General features: G+C 40.7%; 1 protein-coding gene across 1 annotated transcript; it reads left to right on the forward strand.

The window, feature by feature from the left end:
- The first annotated feature begins 543 nt into the window (after positions 1-543).
- Positions 544-19,128, forward strand: zmat3 (zinc finger, matrin-type 3). Its single transcript, XM_085387403.1, has 6 exons — positions 544-702; positions 6,892-7,634; positions 7,727-7,867; positions 8,320-8,486; positions 10,323-10,426; positions 13,408-19,128. The coding sequence occupies exons 1-6, from the start codon at positions 579-581 to the stop codon at positions 13,614-13,616; spliced, it is 1,488 nt and encodes a 495-aa protein (XP_085243529.1). The 5' UTR covers positions 544-578; the 3' UTR covers positions 13,617-19,128.
- The last annotated feature ends 1,336 nt before the right edge of the window (positions 19,129-20,464 follow it).

Genomic DNA, 20,464 nt, shown 5'->3' on the forward strand with positions numbered 1-20,464 from the left:
AAAGCGATGATAGTATGATTGTTGACATTAAAAACAAACATAAAACAAACAACCAAAACACTATTATTGCCATTATAATAATTATTAATAAAACTAATAATTGTTTATGTTTTATTTGTACATCTTATTCGCATTTTTAATGCCAGCGTTAGTGCGGCTGTTTTCTCTGCCAGCAGGGGTGATCTGATTGTATGACAGAGGTGTAACATAGTTATACGATGTGTCTTGATTGCCACCCATGTTAAGGAGCAGAGAAGCAGCAGTGGCATCGGAAATGGACTGTACCAAGAAGGAGAGGGGAGGTTAGGGGAATCCAGGCTGGGTTTATGTCATTAAAATCTAGTTTAGAGAATAAGAACATCGTTGCTGATGTTTAATGTGAAAACACCCGCACATCTGGCATGTAAGTCAAGGATTAGCACTTTTTCTCCCTTGGTGTCGCCTTATGAATTTCCACTCTCCTCTCTCGGGCACCCCTCCGGTGAGAGCCGCGGCGTCTGAGCGTTGGTAGGGACTGTCATCCTGCCTGGCTGCCCGGTTTTTTGGAGAGGAGAAGTTGGCAGAGGGATGTTCCTGCGATGATGGCGCTGCAGCTTAAGAGCGGGGATGCCGCGTACTACCAGAGTGCAGAATACTGCAGAAACTACACTTCGCCGCCTGTCAGCTATGGTGACAGCAGCCATTATCTCGCACGATTGCCAGGTAAGGGGAGGCTGGTCCAGACAGGACCTGCCCTCTGACTGTCAGCAGTTCTCATGCGCATATGTGCGAGGATGGAGAAAAATCTAATCGGAGACATTTGCATATGATAGCGAGGATGTTTAAGCCGGTTGCCCTGATGCTGCTGTCATCATCTTAATGTCATACCGGCGGGTGTGAGGAGGGGGTTCACGAGCCACCATTCTGTTCAGGTTATAGAGCATGGATGCTGCGATGCAAAATCTGAGGTTGTCGGTACTCTTGTATCCTCTCGCACTACAGGAGAGCTCCGAATCGCTTCATCCACGAACACTCCAGGTTTGAAATATGCGAAACCTTAATGTAATGCTTAGTTTTCTATCTCGAGCACCGCTGTCTGTGAGAACAAGCGAAATAATCGTTGTGGTCTCCTTTACTTGAGTCGCTGCACAGCTGATGGTGACATGTGGCAATTATACGGAAAGTGTTTCTTCCCTGGACCTGCAAAGTCGCTGTAATAGCGGGCTTTGCTGGCTGGTTTTAGGGGACTCGAGGTCAGTGTCTGTCATAGATGATGAAGATTACCGCATGAGTTTTGATCAACCCACTTGATAATATCCGTGTCATCAAACAGTGACTTGTCATATTCAGTTAAGGTTCTCAGTCATGGTGAAAATGTCACAGTGAATTCACGTTGCAGTAATGCATGAATGTAGGTGGATCTGGGGGTGTAAAAGTACCCCATCAATGGGACAGCCACAGAAAAAAAGAATAAGTACCATTTTCATGCATCAGCCTGCTAAGTGATGAAAAATAAGAAGAAATAAAGAAATAGACCTTTTGTGTGCCTTTCTCTGTGAATGGTTTTTCAGTTTAATAATGCTGCCACTTTTAACTTTTAACTTTGGTACTGTTATTATTGTCAATGTTTCTATGTTAATGACTAAATGTTTTATCAGTTACCAAAGCCAATAATAACACTTGCAGCCAGAAATATGCACATGATTCCCAGCAAGATGTTTTGAAATTATGATAGTTATCTTCTATGAGATAGAATGGACACTAATCAATATAGTAGTAGCAGCTTAATGGATTGGCCATGTGACTGTGAGTCTTTAAAGGCAAATAACACTGACATGTTAGATATTGGACCACTGGATCATTCTATTAACATTAAGTCTTCTCTAGTAGTAGTGATAGCTGAATGATATTCAAATTGTGACTGCGGCTGATATATAAAAATGGACCTGAGGCTTTATTGTAATGGTACAGTGGGTAAATTGCAAAGTACAGTAAGACGTATCTGGTCTTTGCTGCATATACTCTTGCTTGTCCAGTGCCCAGTGAAGCAGATGGAATAAGTGCAGGAGGCATGCGCTTCTCATTGCTCTATAATTGATGTGACACATCACAGAACGACAAGAGAAACTCTAGAGAAAATGAACACTTGGCCTATTTAGAGATTCTCGGTGGAGGCCATCAGATTCTCAGGCTCTAAGACAGGAGATTTCTTTTGTTTTTTTGCTTCTAAACCAAGAACTTTTGAGTCGAGCTCAAAAGAAATCACAAGTGACTGATTAGTGAGTAACTTCTGATTTAGTTTTAAGTAATTTTTGAAAATTACTTTTCAGACTTTGAGAACAACATTGTTAGAAAATTGTGAGGATTACAACACTTTCACCTTGTATTTTGGCCTTTAGAGTAATGCTATATAAGCTTGGTTTTGAATGTGTCATCTAAAAAGCCTCTAATGCAAAACCACAAATGTTTTTTGACTTTGCAGCAAGGTCCACTGCTGTAGATGTTTGAATATGGTCCGCGACTCTGAGGACTGCACTATGTGGGTGCCGATCTGAGTCTAAGGAAAGAAGCAAGCTCACCTTGACCTATCTAGCTCACAGGAAAACTACAGAAAGACAAAAGAGCCAAAATAAAAGCACAGTTGGACAATGTTTGGGTTTTTGGTTTTTTTCCCTTATAACTCTGTTCATGTGTGCTAAATGAGAAGCAAAAAACAACACTTGAAATGCAGGTTGGTTTTTATGCCATCTTTGTGTGATCATCTTCCTTGCTTGAGCATCATAACTGTGCTCCGTTTCCTTCAAACCAATCAATCATTGCCTACAGTCCATCTGCCTAGGATCATAATAGGACATTAAACTAAGTAGATGCTGATTTTGGCTTCACACTTTGGAACAAAAACAAGAGATCAAGCAAAAACAAAAACGAAAACAACAACAACAACACAGATCAAGGCAAAATATGAACAAATGGATTTAATGTTAGTGTGTGACATACACAGCAGTTGTAGATGGCTCTGTTGGTCATTATGTTCTCTGTACTTTCAGAGAAGGACGCATTAATTGAGCTGAAAATGCCAACAAGCGCAAGGAGTGTGTGGAAAAATACAAAATAAAGCTGTTTGATGTTTTTATTTCTCGAGTTCAAGAACAGATTGACTGTAAGTGCTTCGAAACGTGACCGTGTTTTAAGATTTTAATGATGGAGCCTGAGGAGTGAGAGGCTTCAAGTTACAAATGTACAGAGATGTTAAAGGTCTCTCTGACTAGCAGAGGGACTGAAGTGCAGACGAAGAAAAGACTTGCAATTATGGTGATTGTGTAAAAAGACTGTTTAGACACTGCTCTGTAGCAAACAGATGGAGATTCACCAACAAGCACATAGCCCAGTTACATTAATCTAGAAGAATATGCCGCATAATGAGATCTTACACAAAACTGTCGTGCCAAAAATAGTTTCTTTGCGCTGTGTGTGTGTGTGTGTGTGTGTGTGTGTGTGTGTGGGGGGGGGGGGGGGGGGGGGGGGGGGGAGGGGGCATGTGATATCAGACCAAACCATCAGAAAACTGTTTTAAAATTTTGGGATCTTTTAATGATTGTAATGTAAGTTGCAAGTTAACGTGTCATTCTTGGAGGCAGTGATGGTAGAGCTGCAATATCTTCGGGCTTATCTTATATTTTTAACTGGCATACAGTAAATGCAAAGCATGTGGTTAAATGCTCAAACTACTGTGTGGTGGCACGCTGTGTTCCCCAAATTGTTTAATGATCCAAGGAAAAAGGTCAGCCGTCCTCTGGTGGGGGTTTCTGGGTTGCTGCTGTTTCACTCGGCGATCCGGGGTTCTCTCGAGGCTGCTGCCGACAAGGCCGATGCTGTCATATGCAATTGGTGCGATTAACGAACATTGCCGGGCATTGGTGTTTCATGTAGTTTAATATACTGTACTGCTCTCATCCAACGTCCCCAGTGAAAATATGATCATCTGAAGCATAAACTATCAAGAATGTTTTTGTTTTTCTATGTGAAGGGTTTTGGTACCACTTTTAATCTTTTAATTGGTAAAACATTAATTTTATTATCGTTGTAACATTAATAACAGATTTTCCTGTTGTATTTCTCCGTCTTTGCTCTCAAGGCTCCATTTGCTGTGTTGATCTTTGCAATGCACTTTAAGTATGAGTTGGATTTTTCTGGCAATGAAGCATTATTGTTCTGTTAACTGTCTATTTACTGACTCACATTTGTGTTAACCACCTCTACTCCTGTTTACTACAAATGAGTTAGTGTTGATGCTCTCAATGGATGCCTGGGAATACCTCTGCAGGGTGCTCCAAAAACAGCATCGTGAACCTTTCATGAGGTGAAAACATGTAAGGTCAATATGTTGTGACTGTATACAAAGCTTAATTACACACAGCTGCAACATGAACTTACTGTATGTTACTGTCCTCTGGCATTTTGCTTGCGAGCTTGCTCGCCTCTCCTTTGCATGGTGAAGATGGTGAGTTCAAATACAGCAAATCCTCACAATCTCAGATGGAAAACTGCAAACATTTTCCTGTTTACAAAATGATTCCACATTGCAGAGGGACAGCATTACTGCAACAAGTTAAATGTCCCTGAACAGGCTGACTGCGTTTTGAATATAAAAACCTGTTACAAACTAGCTGCTATCACAGGTACAACACACTTGTGGCCAGGTGGTTGCAGCAGATGGCCGCCCCTCCCTGAGCCTGGTTTTGATGGAGGTTTCTTACTGTTAAAAGGGAGTTTTTCCTTCCCACTGTTGCCAAAGTGCTTGCTCATAGGGGGTCATATGATTGTTGGGTTTTTCTCTGTATCTATTATTGTAGGATCTACTGTACAATATAAAGCGTCCTGAGGTGACTGTCGTTGTGATTTGGCGCTATATATATAAATTTGAATTGAATTGAATTATTAAAGTAGCAGCCAATGTGCTCATGAGCCATCTCCCTTCAAATCTTTTGGCCAATCCCAGCAACAATCCCACCGCACTTTTTCCAGAAACTGCATGGTCTAGGTTTCCATCTTAATGTGTGGGGCACAACACCCAGTTCTGCTCGCTCTTCCAGAGTCTCATCTTGCAGTTGACGACACTATAGTAAGGTCAGTGACTTGTCTAGCATACCTTTCTCCTGAGGTCAGCCAGGCCAGGTGACAGATGGGCAGCTAGACATATTGGACAGACAGACTGACAGTGAGCAGCAGTCGGAAACACAAACAGCCAGGGATGTTATTTTGGGTGCATGATTCACTTCTATCGGGCGTCCGATTGGATGATGAAAGCTTCCAGCACAGTGAATTTTGACACAGCTGTTGGCCTATTACTGACCTGACAATTTAGGGAAATGCACTGACACACACACATGCAAACACACACGGATATATTATATTACTAATATTATGATACTGGAGCATCAAAAGAGAACAAACTGAAATTAGTGCCGCACCATTACTAATATCATCCCTTTTTATTATTATTTTTTCATGTAGCACTTACATAGTTGCTCCCAGCCTTCACACACACACTCACACTGTATCAGCTTATCCAAGTAGTCACACTTCGGACTGTATTTTACTGTCGCTGCCTCTATTTGTGTGTGTGCAAACAGATGTGTATGTAATGTCCTGTTTGCATGGCCGCAGGCACTGCAACTCAGACTACTCTTTCTGGTGCCCACTGAAATGTGAAGCTCCTCTGTCCGAGAATGTGTTTCTGTTTGGTAATTTCTCTCCAGCCTTGGGGCTATAGACATATGTACTGTAGTCACTGAGTTCCCTCACAGTGTATGTTTGATGACTGGTCAGTCAACAGTATCTCCTTAAAGGACTCTTCTACATTCATTTACTTAAATAAAATGGAGATCATATTTCCAAATAAGTGGCATTTCGATGATTTTGCGTATGTTTTGTCTTTTACAAAGAATTTTCTTTTTAAACAACTGGCTCAAAATCATCAGGTGTAAAAGCTTTCCACTACAGCTCCTGCAAATTAACATGTGCGACAGAAAAAAAAACCCAAATGCTTTTCTGAAATATAAGCAGTAACATTCTTCAGAGTGTATTTTGATGCAGAACAAGATCACAGCCATCACAGTAGCTCTTTGAGGCTGTACTAAGGCACAGCAGCCTTTTGAGCAAAATGATACCATCAGCAGGCCAACATGCTCACAATGGGATTGTTAAAATGCTGATGTATAGCAAGTACAGTTTTCCCTGCGTTTACGGTGTTTGTTTATAGCTGCATTTGGTCATAAACTAAAGAGCTGGACAAACAGAAAGCTCAATATAATAATGGTAAAAAGCCAGTAGAATCATAAACTGGTTTACAGTTCACACAAAGAGGAACATGATTATCTGAACCTAGTGTCGTGGAAGGCCTTTTTGTAGTTTTTTCACACGCTTTACTCAAAAGAAAATGTCATGGTGTTGTTCAAAGAAAAGAGAGCAAATTACCATTAGTCAGTCAGTGGGATACATTAGCTGATGACTGAACAGAAAGTTGTGATGATCCATTCATCCATCACAACTTGTCTAACTTGAGGCCTCGGGGCTAGAGCCAATCCCACGGAGACGGAGCACAGCGGAGACAATTTACCAGTCTATCACATATGGAGACACGAGTCATCCATTCAGTCTCAAACACAGTTCCTGCTTGAATATAGTAAAACAGACAAGTGCCTAAAAGCCAAAAGGCTATTAAACATTAATCGAAAGAAGTTGCATAAAATATAGAGTGCATGTAAGTGACTGTATTTTTTCATTAATGTCTGCCTTCGTCATCGCTGATATCCTTATCAAGGATTTGCTTATAGGAGGTGTCTTTGATTTCTAATATCTGTGTTTATGTGTGTAATGCAGGCCTGATTGTATTGCTTCTAATGTACCCAGGTCCAGAAACCATGTTGAAGCCTCCCCTGAGTCTCTTCAGTCATCCCCAGCAGCCTTTCCAACACATGGATTCTTTACATCAGTTGGGACCTCCGCCAATGGCACCTGCACACCCTCTTGGTCCACCACCCATTGCCCCCGCTCAATCTATTGGACCTCCAACTATGGCTCATGGCCAGAGTCTAGGCCTGCCTCCCATAAATGCACCTCATACATTAAGGCCTCCTCCCATTACCCCGCCACACACTTTAGGCCCCCCTCCAATGCCTCCAGGTCAGTCATTGGGGCCTCCACCAATGGCACACACCCTGGGTCCCCCACCAGTAGATCACACACAAGCAATAGTGCCTCCAACCATGGACCTTACACAGCAGCTGGGGCCTCCACATATGAACCCTGCACAAGCACTGGTGCCTCCACCTGTAGTGGCACCAACAGCAGGTCGATTTCCCCTCCCTCCCAGCCCCTTGTCCTCACCTCCTGCTCCCGGCCCTGACCCTTCACAGATGCCCCCAAGGCCCCTAGGACCAGCCCTCATCCCAGCTACAGTGTCCAGCCTCATCTGCGGTCCACTCCCAGGCCAGGCAGCCCCAACCAGTGAGCAGCCCCAGGATGAGGGCTCCTCGCTGGGGACAGAGGAGCAGGAGGACTCTCTGGGACTAGAAGAACTGTGTAAACCGCTGTACTGTAAACTCTGCAACGTTACCCTCAACTCTGCTCAGCAGGCACAGGCTCACTACCAGGTCAGCTGAAAGCCAAATTCAGACATGCAGAATAGCACAGAAAAACATGTGAAGAATCAAATAAAATCGACATCTCGTATCTTTCTTTGAAGGGAAAGAACCACAGTAAAAAGCTACGAAATTTCTATGCTGGCAGTCAGCAGCCACCGGCCATCAGGATCCCAGAAGCCTTTGAGACTGCGGGCCAGACGGCCCTGAGCTCAGGGTCCAGCGACAGTGACGCAGGCAGGCAGGTAAGGCCCATATTTAAGAACTAGTACACAGCCTACCTTAATGCTACAGTGTTAGCTTAGGAGGTGGGTGTGCTGTTGCTGAAGTGGCCTCTCGGATGATGGCGGTCACTTGCTCTGAGGAGGTGGTAGAGAACTGCATAGTCACTCTGTTTCATTTAAACAGCAGACACTCAAAGCATCCACTCACCACTGTACACTCAATCCCTGCTTTTTAAAAGTCTATTTATTCTAAGTAACCAGTGAATTTTTTTTTATTATGTTTGCTAATAAAATAACAATCTTTCTGACAAAAAATAGCATAACTCATAGCTTCCATTAGGCTTTACTATCATTTTAAAGGCAATGTGTTCTTCCTCCTGCTGAAATGGAACATTTCTTTCCTTGTTTTCACAGTGTTTACTCCAAATCTCCTCTCACCACAAACACTGTGCTGCTTTGTCCTGTCTCTGCAGGCGCTGTATAAGGGGGCGCCCAGGGTCATCTTGGCCACAGAGAATGACTATTGTAAATTGTGCGACGCTTCCTTCAGTTCACCAGCAGTTGCGCAGGCCCACTACCAGGGCAAGAACCATGCCAAGAAACTACGGCTGGCTGAGGCCCAACAGAACGCGAGTACCATGTAGGTTTGGGTGAAGACATGTTGGCTTTATTGGACAGAGATTTTATCCTTACTGTGTTTTATGCAGGCATAATGGAGTGGAGGCCCACTACAGACAATACCTTGTTCAGCATTAGCTGAAAAAGAAATATAGCAATTGCAATCAGATATACATTGCATTGCGCAAATATCTTGAGCCATCCATCGTTTCTTTATAATTTGCTAGAAAATTAGTATAATAAAACAGTATATAAGCAAAAGCAGTTTCTATTATTTTATAAAAGCATGCAGCTGAATATTTCTTATGACCACCTTTATTTTGCAACACAGTCTGAACTCTCTTTCTCTCAAACTTCAGGAATAGTTCTCTTGGCTTCTTAAAGGACATTCAAAGCTCTTCTTTGGATGTTGGCTGCCTTTTAGTCTGCTCTCTGTCAACATCATCCCACACTGTTCACTAATGTTGAGGCTCTGGGTAAACTAGTCTATGATTGATAGTCTTCCATTGTGAGTTTCTTTTCAAAGGTGTGCCTTTACTGCATTAGCAGTGTGCTTGGGATCATTGTCGTGCTGAAAAATGAAGCCGTTGCCAATCAGATGCTTTCCAGATGGTGCTGTGTGGTGGATCAAAGTCTGACCAAACTTTTCTGTGGTCATCACACTGATGGATGAAAACATCCATTTTGACAAGATCCTGCACCACTGGCTGAATTTCAGCCCCAAACCATGACAGAACCTCCACTGTGTTTTACAGATGGATGTAGACACTTGTTGTTGTACCTCTTTCCTCACCTTCGCTGTAGATATTATCAACATTTGAACCAAACATTTCACATCTGGAATCATAACTCCAACAGGCCTGTTGATAATTACTTTAAGTCCAGTTCTTGTGTAATTTGGTATACCTCAGTCTTTTCTCCCTGTTTCCCTTCTTTAAAACAACTTCAGCCACCCTTCCACTGAGATCATTTCTGATTAGGCCTAAATGGATCAACTGAAGGACCAAATGCATCTCTCAGGTTCTCTGCCAGGTGTTTGCTGGATATTTTTTCTGTTGTGGACCGGACATACTGTTCATCTGCTGTTGATAGCTCTTTTTTATGCCTGCCCATTTTTTTTAGTCCTCCACTTGTTCACTTTCCTTAGCTGTTTTCTGCTGATCGCACTTTTGAAATCACTGCGTTGCTACAAAATTACTATTTTATTATTTCAAACTGTGTTATCTTTGGCAGTTTTAATAGATTCAACTAAAGAGATAAGAACAAATTATGTGTTTTTACAACAGGCAGCTAGACCAAAGTCCCTAAAGGTACAACTTACCAAAGACAAATTTGGTAAGTTGTCTGTTATGTATGGACATAACACTGGCTTGTCCCTAGAGTTAGGTCCCTTTTTTATGCTTGAATGATTCATAGGTCAGTGTTAGGTGGCTTACAAAACAAACAAACAAAAAACATTCCGCTGGAAATGGTCAGGTGCAAGAATTGGCCTGATAATGAGTGAAAAAGCAGCCTGTGTCCAAAGAAAAGCTTTGCAAGACCAAGCCTGTAGAACACAGGTATGGAACTCCATACCTTGAGGCCTCGAGGGCCGCTGTCCTGCTTGTTTTCCAACCAACCTGCCCTTTTAGCTTCTTATTGGCAAAGCACACCTGATCCAGGTATTCAGCAGCAGTAGGGCAGGGATATCTCAAAAACAAGCAGGATGCTGGCCCTAGAGAAAATAACATGAAACATCTTAGAAAGATGAGGGGTGACTCAGGGGTTTGGCAAAATACGCCATATTTCAAGCTAGCCATGTTGCCATTACATGTGATATGGAACCAACAATTGTTGACTCTAGCTTTGCCTGTTACAGGGAAAGCAGCAATGAGACAACTCCGAGAAGGAACAGGAAAGATGGCAGTGAGTACCGGCTAGTGAAAAATCGTCGCAGCCCACAAGTACCCGCTTCCATGCCAGGTAAGATAAGAAAATTAAATGCTAATTAAAAAGCGACATCAGCATAATTTAAAGATAACTATCAAAAGTCATCTGATAAACTCTTCATTTAGGTGGCATTGTTGTAGCTATCTTGGTCAGTAAAATGCAAAGAAATGCAAGAGATTTTGTCTTATTCCACATCTATTCAAAGGCTGCAAACTAGCAAAGCAAATTCTGATGTTATTTAATGAATTGACCAATAATATGTCTGGCTATTGAGGGTCATGTCTGTTATTGTGTTATCTTAAGTGGTGGTTGGAAAATACGTCACTACAAACAAGCTATATTCAGCAGTCCTAGAATAGATGTCACCTGTTCATACACAGCGGCTTGAGGACCAATCAGCAGTAAACTTGGCTGTTTCTTTAATGATCTTATATTCTTTTATTTGAGTTATTGGTTGTGTCTTCAAACAACTCTATTTGATGCACACTAGCCTTTGAAATTGGTCTTTTTATGCGGCATAAAATGTGATGTGTATGGTACCTACCCCGAGAAGCCACTGTTCAAAATGCCAATTTATCTTCTAAAAGCTGATTTTGTACTTGCAAACACCCCAACAGTCTTTCTAAAGAGATATAGCGAATGCTGTAAAATCCTTTTCTTAGGTCTAGACCTGTTCCATATACTGATAATTCATGTTACAGCAGCTTTCATGACCCGTAGTCATTTTCAGCAGCCTTTGAGGGCAGTGTCTGTTTGCTGAGTCAGTGTGGAAACTGTCAAAAAAAACTAAATGATGTCACAGATAGGAGTTATTCTCCTAAAGCTCTCTCATGTCACTGGATTTTCTACCGTTTTTGGTGCACCCACCTACTTATGTCCAGTGCATGACCCTCACATGGTCACACATGTTTTCTTTCTTTTTTAAGGCTGAATGTTCTTCTATAATTATTATTTAACTGTGGTTTCTTTGTGTTTGTGTGAGTGTCTGCTTTCACCCTCGTGTACATGTGTGAAAACAGATACAGAGTAAGGTAATGTCAGACTTTCTGCTGACGTCAAGCTACCATCTCTTTCTGCACGTGTCTGTTTCCTATTCTGTCTTTCCACAGACATAAGCACCTGCACTTCAGCTCGAGATAAAACAAGATAAATCACAAGTCATACAGTAAAGCAAATCCCTCTTAGTCTCCCGCTGACACGCTCTTCCACAGGCAAAAAAAAAAAAAAAAAATCTGCTGATTCAATCAGTTTTCTTGATGGACAATCCCTAAAATAGCTTCTCTCCCTCTCGTTCTGTCTTTTTTATCTCTCTCTCTATCTCTCTATTTTCTTCTCCTTTTTCTGTGTTGCTAAAACACAAGCAACACTCTGTTTCCAGTGTTCTGCCATCATGTAATCACAGACGCCTTTCAGCTTTTCTTTCTGTACACATTTGTGTACATTTGTCACACACACAGCACTCATACACACATGGGTCTGGGATGCATTTTTATCACTGAACAACAGAAAAAAACCAAACACTGCAGATGAATTCTTTCAACTACAATATCAGTAGCATTTTATATGAAGTTAAAAGTCGAAGATTTAACAGATAAATTTAAGACAGTAAAATGCTGGCTGCATTTTCCTATACCCATTTCATTTTTTCAATGTACAATTATAGCAGCATCCAGAGGTGGCAAAGCTACACATGTTCTGCACTTAAGTAGAAGTACAGATATTAATGTTAAAAATACTCCAGTAAAAGTTGAACGAACAGGATTATCTTTCACGTGTTTCGGTTTAGGCTCAAATCGGTTTGACGTTTGAAGGTCCGCAGTGTGATATAATAACTCCACCCAAATCTGTCAGCAATGAGCAATGAGCCTGTTTTGAAAATGTAAGCAGCAGAAAGTACAGATATTTGTTTAAAAAGGGCATAAAAGTCAAAAGTAGTCATATAAATAAATACTCAAGTAAAGTATGGACACCTGAAAATTCTACATAAGTACTTTGTAGCATCTACTCTTACCAGTAGTATTTTATAAAAAGATAAGAGTCATAGTCAAGAAATGCTAGCATTTCTTAATAATGAGGGATGGGAATCCTAATAGTTTTGCTGGGTTTTTTGGTTAGAAATGAGCAAAAAAAAGAAACAAAAAGTGAAGGAATTGTGAGTTGTCCTATGTTCAGTCCATCCTTTAACCTGAATCAAAAATGTAAACTTTATTGTGGCGCATCTAACCAGTCACAATTATAGGTAAGTGTACTGTCAACAGAGGGAGTGATTTTACAAAGAAACAAAGAAAATATACTCTGAGAAAAGCTACAGTATTAATAAAGTTTAGCTTATTTGAAGTCTGGTGAAAGCCAACACAAATGCTTACTGTGTACTTTTTAATATCACAGCTCTGTCATTAAGAAACAGGAGGATCTGATTAAAGAAATAATCAACAGAATTCAAATGTAGGCTTAGTCTATGTGCAGGTACAAATAGGTGTCCTGTTTCAGGGTCATATGTTACTGCTTATAAAATAAAAACGCAAAATTGTTTGCATCAATGGGAAAAGTTGCATCTAAAAATGTGTTTTCATTACTGCTCATCGGGGTAATGTAGAGACGTTAAAACATTTTAGTTCCAGGAATGATGAGGCTGTCTTACAGAGAACTGATTTGTAAGTGTGCAGTGGTTTCTTACCCAGTGAGCTCTAGTATGAAACATACTGTAACCATCACTGGAGCAGGTTAGGCTGAAAGCACAAGTTACCATGCTGGTACGTGCCAGCGAGATGTAAACCACCTTTGTCCATGTTATTCTAGTGCTAGGATGGGTTTCTTCTGGGAGCTTTAGTATTTCATTAAAGATGTTCTAGTTGATTATCATCTCATTTTGCCACTGTATAAGGCACTAGTTGAAACCTAAAGTTGGACCCTTGGCACTGTATTGTGACTTCCCTCTGCAATAAAACATCTCTTAAAAATAACAGTTAGCAGCCATCCATCTCATCTCTGTAATCTCTCTTTCTCTCCCTCAGGGCCGTACTACAACCCCAGACCGAGGCAGCGCATCCCCCGGGACTTGGCCATGTGCGTGACTCCCAGCGGACAGTTCTACTGCTCCATGTGCAACTGCGGAGCCGAGCAGGAGACGGACTTCAGGCAGCATTTGGAGAGCAAGCAGCACAAAGCAAAAGTGTCGGAGCTAAGATACCGCCATGAGATGGAGAACCTCGGCTACAGCTAAGAGACACAAGAGGGGAAGGAAAGAGAACATGTAAAGAGTACAAGAACGCAGGGCAGGAAACTGAAAATACTGCCATACTTTTGAAGAGCATATTTAGTGGAGTGATTACATCAAGATCTTTTTGCACTTTATTTGGTGTATGGATTAAACACATAATCTTTCAATTTGATAGGAAATATATAAATAGAGGTGGCTGGTTGTGGCTCAGGTGGTAGATCAGATTGTCCACAAAGTGCAGGGTTGACAGTTTGATCCCTATTTCCTGATAGACAGCCCAGCTTTTCGTGTCGCATCTGCTCTGATACAGGAGGCTAAAATTGGATTCCATTAATCCTTGTATTGCTCTAGAAAGTGTGTATTTAATCAGCTCATAACATTCAGAGGAAATTGTAGATTTTTAATCTTAAAACTTTGAACAAAAAAAAAAAATCTGTTTTCTAGCCACAGAATCAGACTACATTTTTAAGCCATTATCCTTTCTTATACTTTCTGCTCCAGTTCCTCCAAAGCTTTAAGTGGGTTACATTCTGACTCAGGGCACAGGTAAATGCAAAAGAAATGCAAAGAAATCTGAAAGAGGGGAAATCAGGGTTTTGCTTTTTTGGCAGAAAGTCAGGTGGACATGAGAAGAGGCTCAAGAAGCCTCAGCGAAGACAAAGATACGCAGAAAACTTGAAAAGTACAAAAATGCAGACAAGGTTGAGTGAGGGGGCAATTCCTTTATGTTACAAAAACTTGGGAAAACAACTACTAAGTTTTAGTTTGAGATGATTTTTTAAACTCTTACGAGTCATTTAGCCCTGCAGGTATTTTTTATAGGTCCTGCAGCAGGGACTGCAGGGGAAAACTTACAACCACAGAGCCACACGGGACACAAATTCAGCATCTTTACAACCAAACAGATGTAATAAAATCCAAAGCACTACTTGCTAATTTAAAAAATAAGCACAATGAACTTCACCTAATGAAACAGTGTTATATGAAACTGTGAGCCTTAGCTGACTTCCTACTTGTCCTGAGGTGTGTATCAGGCTGAAGGCTCTTGCAAGCCTTGCTGGTGCCTTTGGAGGAAGTTAGGCTAAAGAGTAAGCTTTGGCTAGCCATTTTGGCAATATAGTAAAAAACCAATCTGTCACATTGATTGGATTTTTCTGTATTCACAAATGTTATGTAAATATTCTTAATATTGCAGTATAGATGTAAATAGACTATAGTAGACATGAATCCTATTGATTATTTGATCAGTGTTAGCTCACCATCTCTTGTAAACTCTCATAATCTATTTAACAACTATCAGGAATCTTGTAAGTGTGCACTGAGTGAATGTCTTCTTTTTTGAGCACTGTATGTTTGTGTGTGGATTTCACTGTAGGCCCTCCGTACCACTTTGGATGGCGCCTTTGTAAGTAACTCTGGTACCGTCAGTTCTGGTTAAAAAGCTGCTAGTCTCATCGTTTTTACTTTGGAAGGAAGGAGAACAGAGTGCCAGCAGAGGCTGCCCCTAAGGGCGAAACATGCTTTGATGACGAGAACAAGACAAAATTTTCCTCTTGAAAAACGCTCAAACGCGCAAACGCTTTCAAACCGAACGCACTTAACTCTAAACTTCAAATTGACTCGCAAATTGCAGCGCTCCTGGATGTTTCTGCTTGTGAGACATGTCATTTAATACTCCCAGTCTTGATTCCCAGAGGGAACGTAAGCAGGTTTTACTGCAGTGTGTGCAACGACTGCTAAATAGTAACACGGACTGTGCCGCAATGGTTTTATTTTGTGTTGCTTTTTCCACATACGAGGAGATCCAGCTGTGTTCCTGTGTTTAGCCCGTTCTGGGGAAAAAAAAGTTATATAATTGAAGTTAAATTGGATTAACTGTTCCAGTTTAATGGTCCTGAGCCGAACACAGCAAGTTGTCACAAGGCATTCAAAGTCTATAGTCACATTTAAAATTGCTAAAAAAATAAGTACTAATAAAATGAGTCTTTTATGCTGATCTTCGCCACAGATATCAATGATAGTGAAGGGGTCACAAAATGTACATATTCAAGCAGAAAAGCTTGTCATTCAAAGCCCTTCTTACTAATCCTTTAAAATAGAACGGTGCTTTCCCCCCATTGTAACAGAAAAAGATTATCAGCATACACCTGTGTTCAAAAATCAATAATTTGTTATTGAAAAGAGAAGAAAAACCTCCCCTTTAAATCTGCTTTTGCGGAAAAAAAACATTCCTCAGTAATTAAATCAGTCTGATCAGTTCATATAATTAGATGAGCTGGAAAGCGGAATTGAAAGCAGCATCCTGGCCTTCTCTTTGCTTGGCTTTGTTTGCTGCAGGGAGAGGCAGCTGCTCACATCTTATATTTGTCTCCAGAGCACAAATACACACACTTGACCACACACTAGGATGCTCGGGAGAATAGCACTGTGAGAACAAAGCGCTGTGGCATTTTTGGGGATTAAAACGCAACAGCAAGGCAGAGCTAGAGGGACGTACAAGCAGAAGGCATTCAAATTAAAGTGCTCGCCTATTTATTAGCCCACCTTGCCGCACAGTTTAATGAAACAGGAACAAAAAGCCGTGGGTGAGCTAGTCTTGTGCGTTGAGGCAGAGTTGCAGTCTGTTAATAGCTCTCCTCCTCCTAGAAATAACACGCTTTGTCTTACATGAAAGCGCTGGAAGCATTACCTTTTATTACGCTGACAGGCTCTTGGACTCAAAATGAGAGTCACACTCCAGTGCAGCTATTGAAAACCTTCTGCAAGTGCAGGAAATGATAAGCTGGAGAAAACGAGGAGATCACAGGAAGCTAGTGGGCTCCTACAAATACAGCCTAAAGATCCAGACAGAAATGTTCATAGTGGAGCGTTTGGACCCCTTTCTGTGATAATTCCACCTGTTTTGTGGCTTTTTACCACTTAACATGAGGCACTGATACTTAATATTTCCTTGTTTGATAGTAAGTTTGTCGCGTAACTTCTGTATAAATGCTGCCCATTTACCATAAATTCAGATGGCAAATGGGCAGCATTATTTGTAACTCACACAACCTATTGATGACATTAAAAAAACATTAAACGCAACCTGTCTTTGTGCCACACACCAGCAAAGTATCAGCTGCCATCAAGATGCCCCAGAAATCCCTGGTCTGTGTCAAAACCAACACAAAGTGAAGTACTGGTTGTTTCTGGGGGAATCATGTGGCTCTCACAGGGATGTAGAGGTGAATTCTTTGACGGATAGGGATCGGTATCATGGCGCTATTACGCTTACACATACTGTTGTTATTCTGCATCTTATTCATTAACTTTACATTAACCCATGGTCACACAATCAAGTTAATTTCATGTGGGCTGTAGGCTACCAGCATACGTGACACACGTGGGCCAGTGGCAGGTGAACTAGTGGAAAACTGCATATTCCCGCCAACGTGTGCGAGATCTCTGTCGTTTTTCCCCCCACAAAGATGACATTTGATGACCTTCCCTTCATGTTGAGTTTTGACACCTCAGTGTACATCAGGAAAGACGTGGTTGATGATCATTAGAACAGTTTGCAGGTTTTTCCAAAGGTAGCTGCACAGGCAGAGACCACCATCACTAACCTCTGATGCACACCCAGTCATTTTGTTCTATAAGCAGTCCTGAAATTTGACAGAAAGAGCTTCAGGTAGGCTTCTAAGGGATAAATAAAATGTCACAACAGTTGTGATTTGGCACTATATAAACAAACTTAAACGGAACTGAATTGAATTGAAATCTTGGAGCTAATGTTTAATTTGCTCTGGCAGAATGCGTCTGCCATCCCCCAACTTTCAAATAGATTTCCACCTGATCTTGTCTGTGCCAGTCCAATTACAGCTGGTTATCAACTACAGGGCGAGTTTGATGCACCGACTCACCCCTCTGAACGCTGTAATCACTTTACATTTTTCCCTCAACATGACGCCACACGTTGCTCTGAGTGTTTACAGGTCTAATTGCATCCAGGAGCATTGAAACAGACTAATTTGCATAAGCGCACGTCGTAGGTGATGCCAAGCTAATTATCTAGTATTGTAGAAAGGTTGGCGTTAGCTCCAGGTTCAAAGGGCAGCGTGCACAGGAAATAATAGGAACCAATCTGTGTCAGTGTGCACGCACCGATCGATATGTCACACGAGTCGGGCCTCAAGAGGATTTACAAGGACTTAAAGTGTTTGTAATCAACATTTGATTCTAAAACGTCTGTTTTCTTTTCAAGAGCTTAAAAAATGACAAAATTATTGCGTAGCAGGAAAATCTCAGAAGCAGAAGGGTCTTGCTGAAAATAAACGATTAAGCCTGAAAAAACGTGGCAAACACAATTTGCACTTAATGAGCTGAAACACAGCAGCCCACCAGTTAAGTGATCCTTTTACACAAGACTATTTTTGGAAGGATATTGTAGCGCTGAAACGTTTTTATGTTGTTTTTTTTGTTGTTTGCCTTTTGGGGTTTTTGCATCAGAGGATTTCTATTAATTGGACAAATGTTTCACACAGACAAAGGCCAAAAACGTAAATAAATAAAAGCACTGTGGGAAATAAATGTATTTACATCAACATATGTCCATTAACCAGTACAAATGATTTAAATTGGACTGTTTAGTTATTATTTAGTATGTTAATGTGCTGAAACAGTTACTATCTGGGGCACTGTATCCATTTCTATTCTATGTTTACTTGTTAGAAACTATAGAGAATGTGAGTACAATATACTTAATAATTATTGGTTTCACTTATCTATTTGCGGCTCTACTTCAGCAGCACAGGTTAATAAGTTAAACTTCAGTGATTCGCAGTAAATGACAGAGTGTGTTACGTATCGCACTGTATAAAATGTATCTGGTTTATTTTGTGCATGAGTACAGTCATACCTAATAACTGTTAAGATCTTTCTACCACAGGCTGAGACTATAAGGCTGCTGTTCAGGAGTATTTAATGACGTTTACACAGCTGGTTGTTTGGAAATGTCTGTGTGCTGTGAGGAATCTGCAAAATGGTACTGGAAAAAAAAATCCCACGTTTGCAGTGAATATAAAAATACACTGATGTTTATTTAGAAAATGTGTTCTACCATATGTTGTTTAGTCTTTGTTGTCATTATTTGCCTCTAATGAACTCCTTATGCTAAAATCTACGAGGTGAGAAGCCGAAGCTGTTGCAAATGTGTGTGATATTTGTCATTTCTGTGTTTTATCCATGCGCTGGACTGTTGGACTGAGCAGATGAGGGTAGATGGGCAACACTGTGCGGTTAGGTAGAAACCCTTGACTCAAATTCTGCTTTTCATGCTGAATTATATGGTGGCCCCCCTATATGGAAAAGTTATATATATATTAATCTTATTAAGTTTGTATCTGTGTTTAAATGAAAAGCATACAAGAGTGAAAACAGATATAAGATCCCTAGAAAAATTGTATAAATGAAACCTGTATGTTTTGGATACTTCCTAAAACAATATATGAAAGTGGCCACTTTTATGTGTAAATCATATAAGCCTTATATGATTCACTATATGAAGTAGGCCCCATCTGATGCAAGTCTTTTATAAGTTTTTTCTATTCCTTTTCCATATGGGCCAGAAAGGTCAAATGCCCTGCAAGTTAGGAAATCAACAGCAAATAGAAAAAAATAATACAAAAGCACACAAAACACACAAATGTTGAATAAAACACCAATAGAAAAAAACTGTAAAAATTCACAACGGAAGTGTTTTTGGGAAGACAAGAACATGACCGAAGATCTGAAGAAGTGACAGAAATCAGAAACATGTGAAAGACTGCACTGAGACCTGTTTACAAGAAGTGAAGGATTCTTATGAGGGAGAAAAAGATCCAAGTAATGTGTGTTTAATTGAATGACTCATATAACACTGTAGCTGCATGTTGGCTATTAGCTTTTATTGTTAGCTGGTCACTTCTGCAGTTGGTCCATCACGTTATTGTCTCCTCAAAACCCCTTCAAACTGCTTCCCCCTTTTTTGTTAAGGTTTTGCTGCGTTTTTTCTATTTCCATAGTGTTTTCTTTGGTTTTACTGATGTGACTGCAGAATTAGGTGAACTGGAATGTCTAATTTTAAAGACACCATGTTAATGGGCACAGAACAGTTTGCTCAGGTCAGGTCAGGTCAGGTGTCTGGATAGAACTAGATCCAAATGGATGGCTTACCATGATCTGAAACACTTTTTCAGTTTAGCTACACATACAGGCACACAGTCGGGATTAGTTAGCCATGCTCACCAGTGGTACTACGCCATTGATTTTCAAATGAGGGCAACAAACACATAATAAGGATTCTTCACAAAAAATGAGAGACATTTCTACTTGTTTTTACAGCTGGATTTCCAGAGACAGTAAAAGTTTTGTGAGTGCTTTTTTTTATTATTATTATTTTTTTAACTTTCATTCTGAGACTTTGATTCAACTCTTGTGTCTGTGCTATAGATCCAAGAGGTAATTAAATTAGCCCAACATACAAACAGCTCCCCAGGCTCTGTTCAAGCTCCGTAACCCAACACCTCTAAAACTCACTAATTACTACACACACACGCTGCTGTGCACACAGTCTCCTTCATGCTTTTTGTGATTTTAGACTGACTTATGTAGTGGAACTACATTTTTGCCAAACTACTTTTAATCACAGTTTTCTGCAGCTCTCTACTCTGACGGCTTCCTAACAGCTCACGCTGACAGCACTCTGAGTACACATCAGTTCCAGACTGTGGTTACAGCCCATAACTTCCAATGAAACCACACACAGTTAAGGGTCTTTCTTGACCTTTAGCTGTTGTAAGCCTTGGGGAAAACTTATTTTAAAGAAGATCTTT

Source organism: Rhamphochromis longiceps, linkage group LG17 (assembly GCF_057381845.1).
Source record: "Rhamphochromis longiceps isolate RC_006_pf linkage group LG17, R_longiceps_female_GT1.1, whole genome shotgun sequence".
NCBI classification, from domain to species: Eukaryota; Metazoa; Chordata; class Actinopteri; order Cichliformes; family Cichlidae; genus Rhamphochromis; species Rhamphochromis longiceps.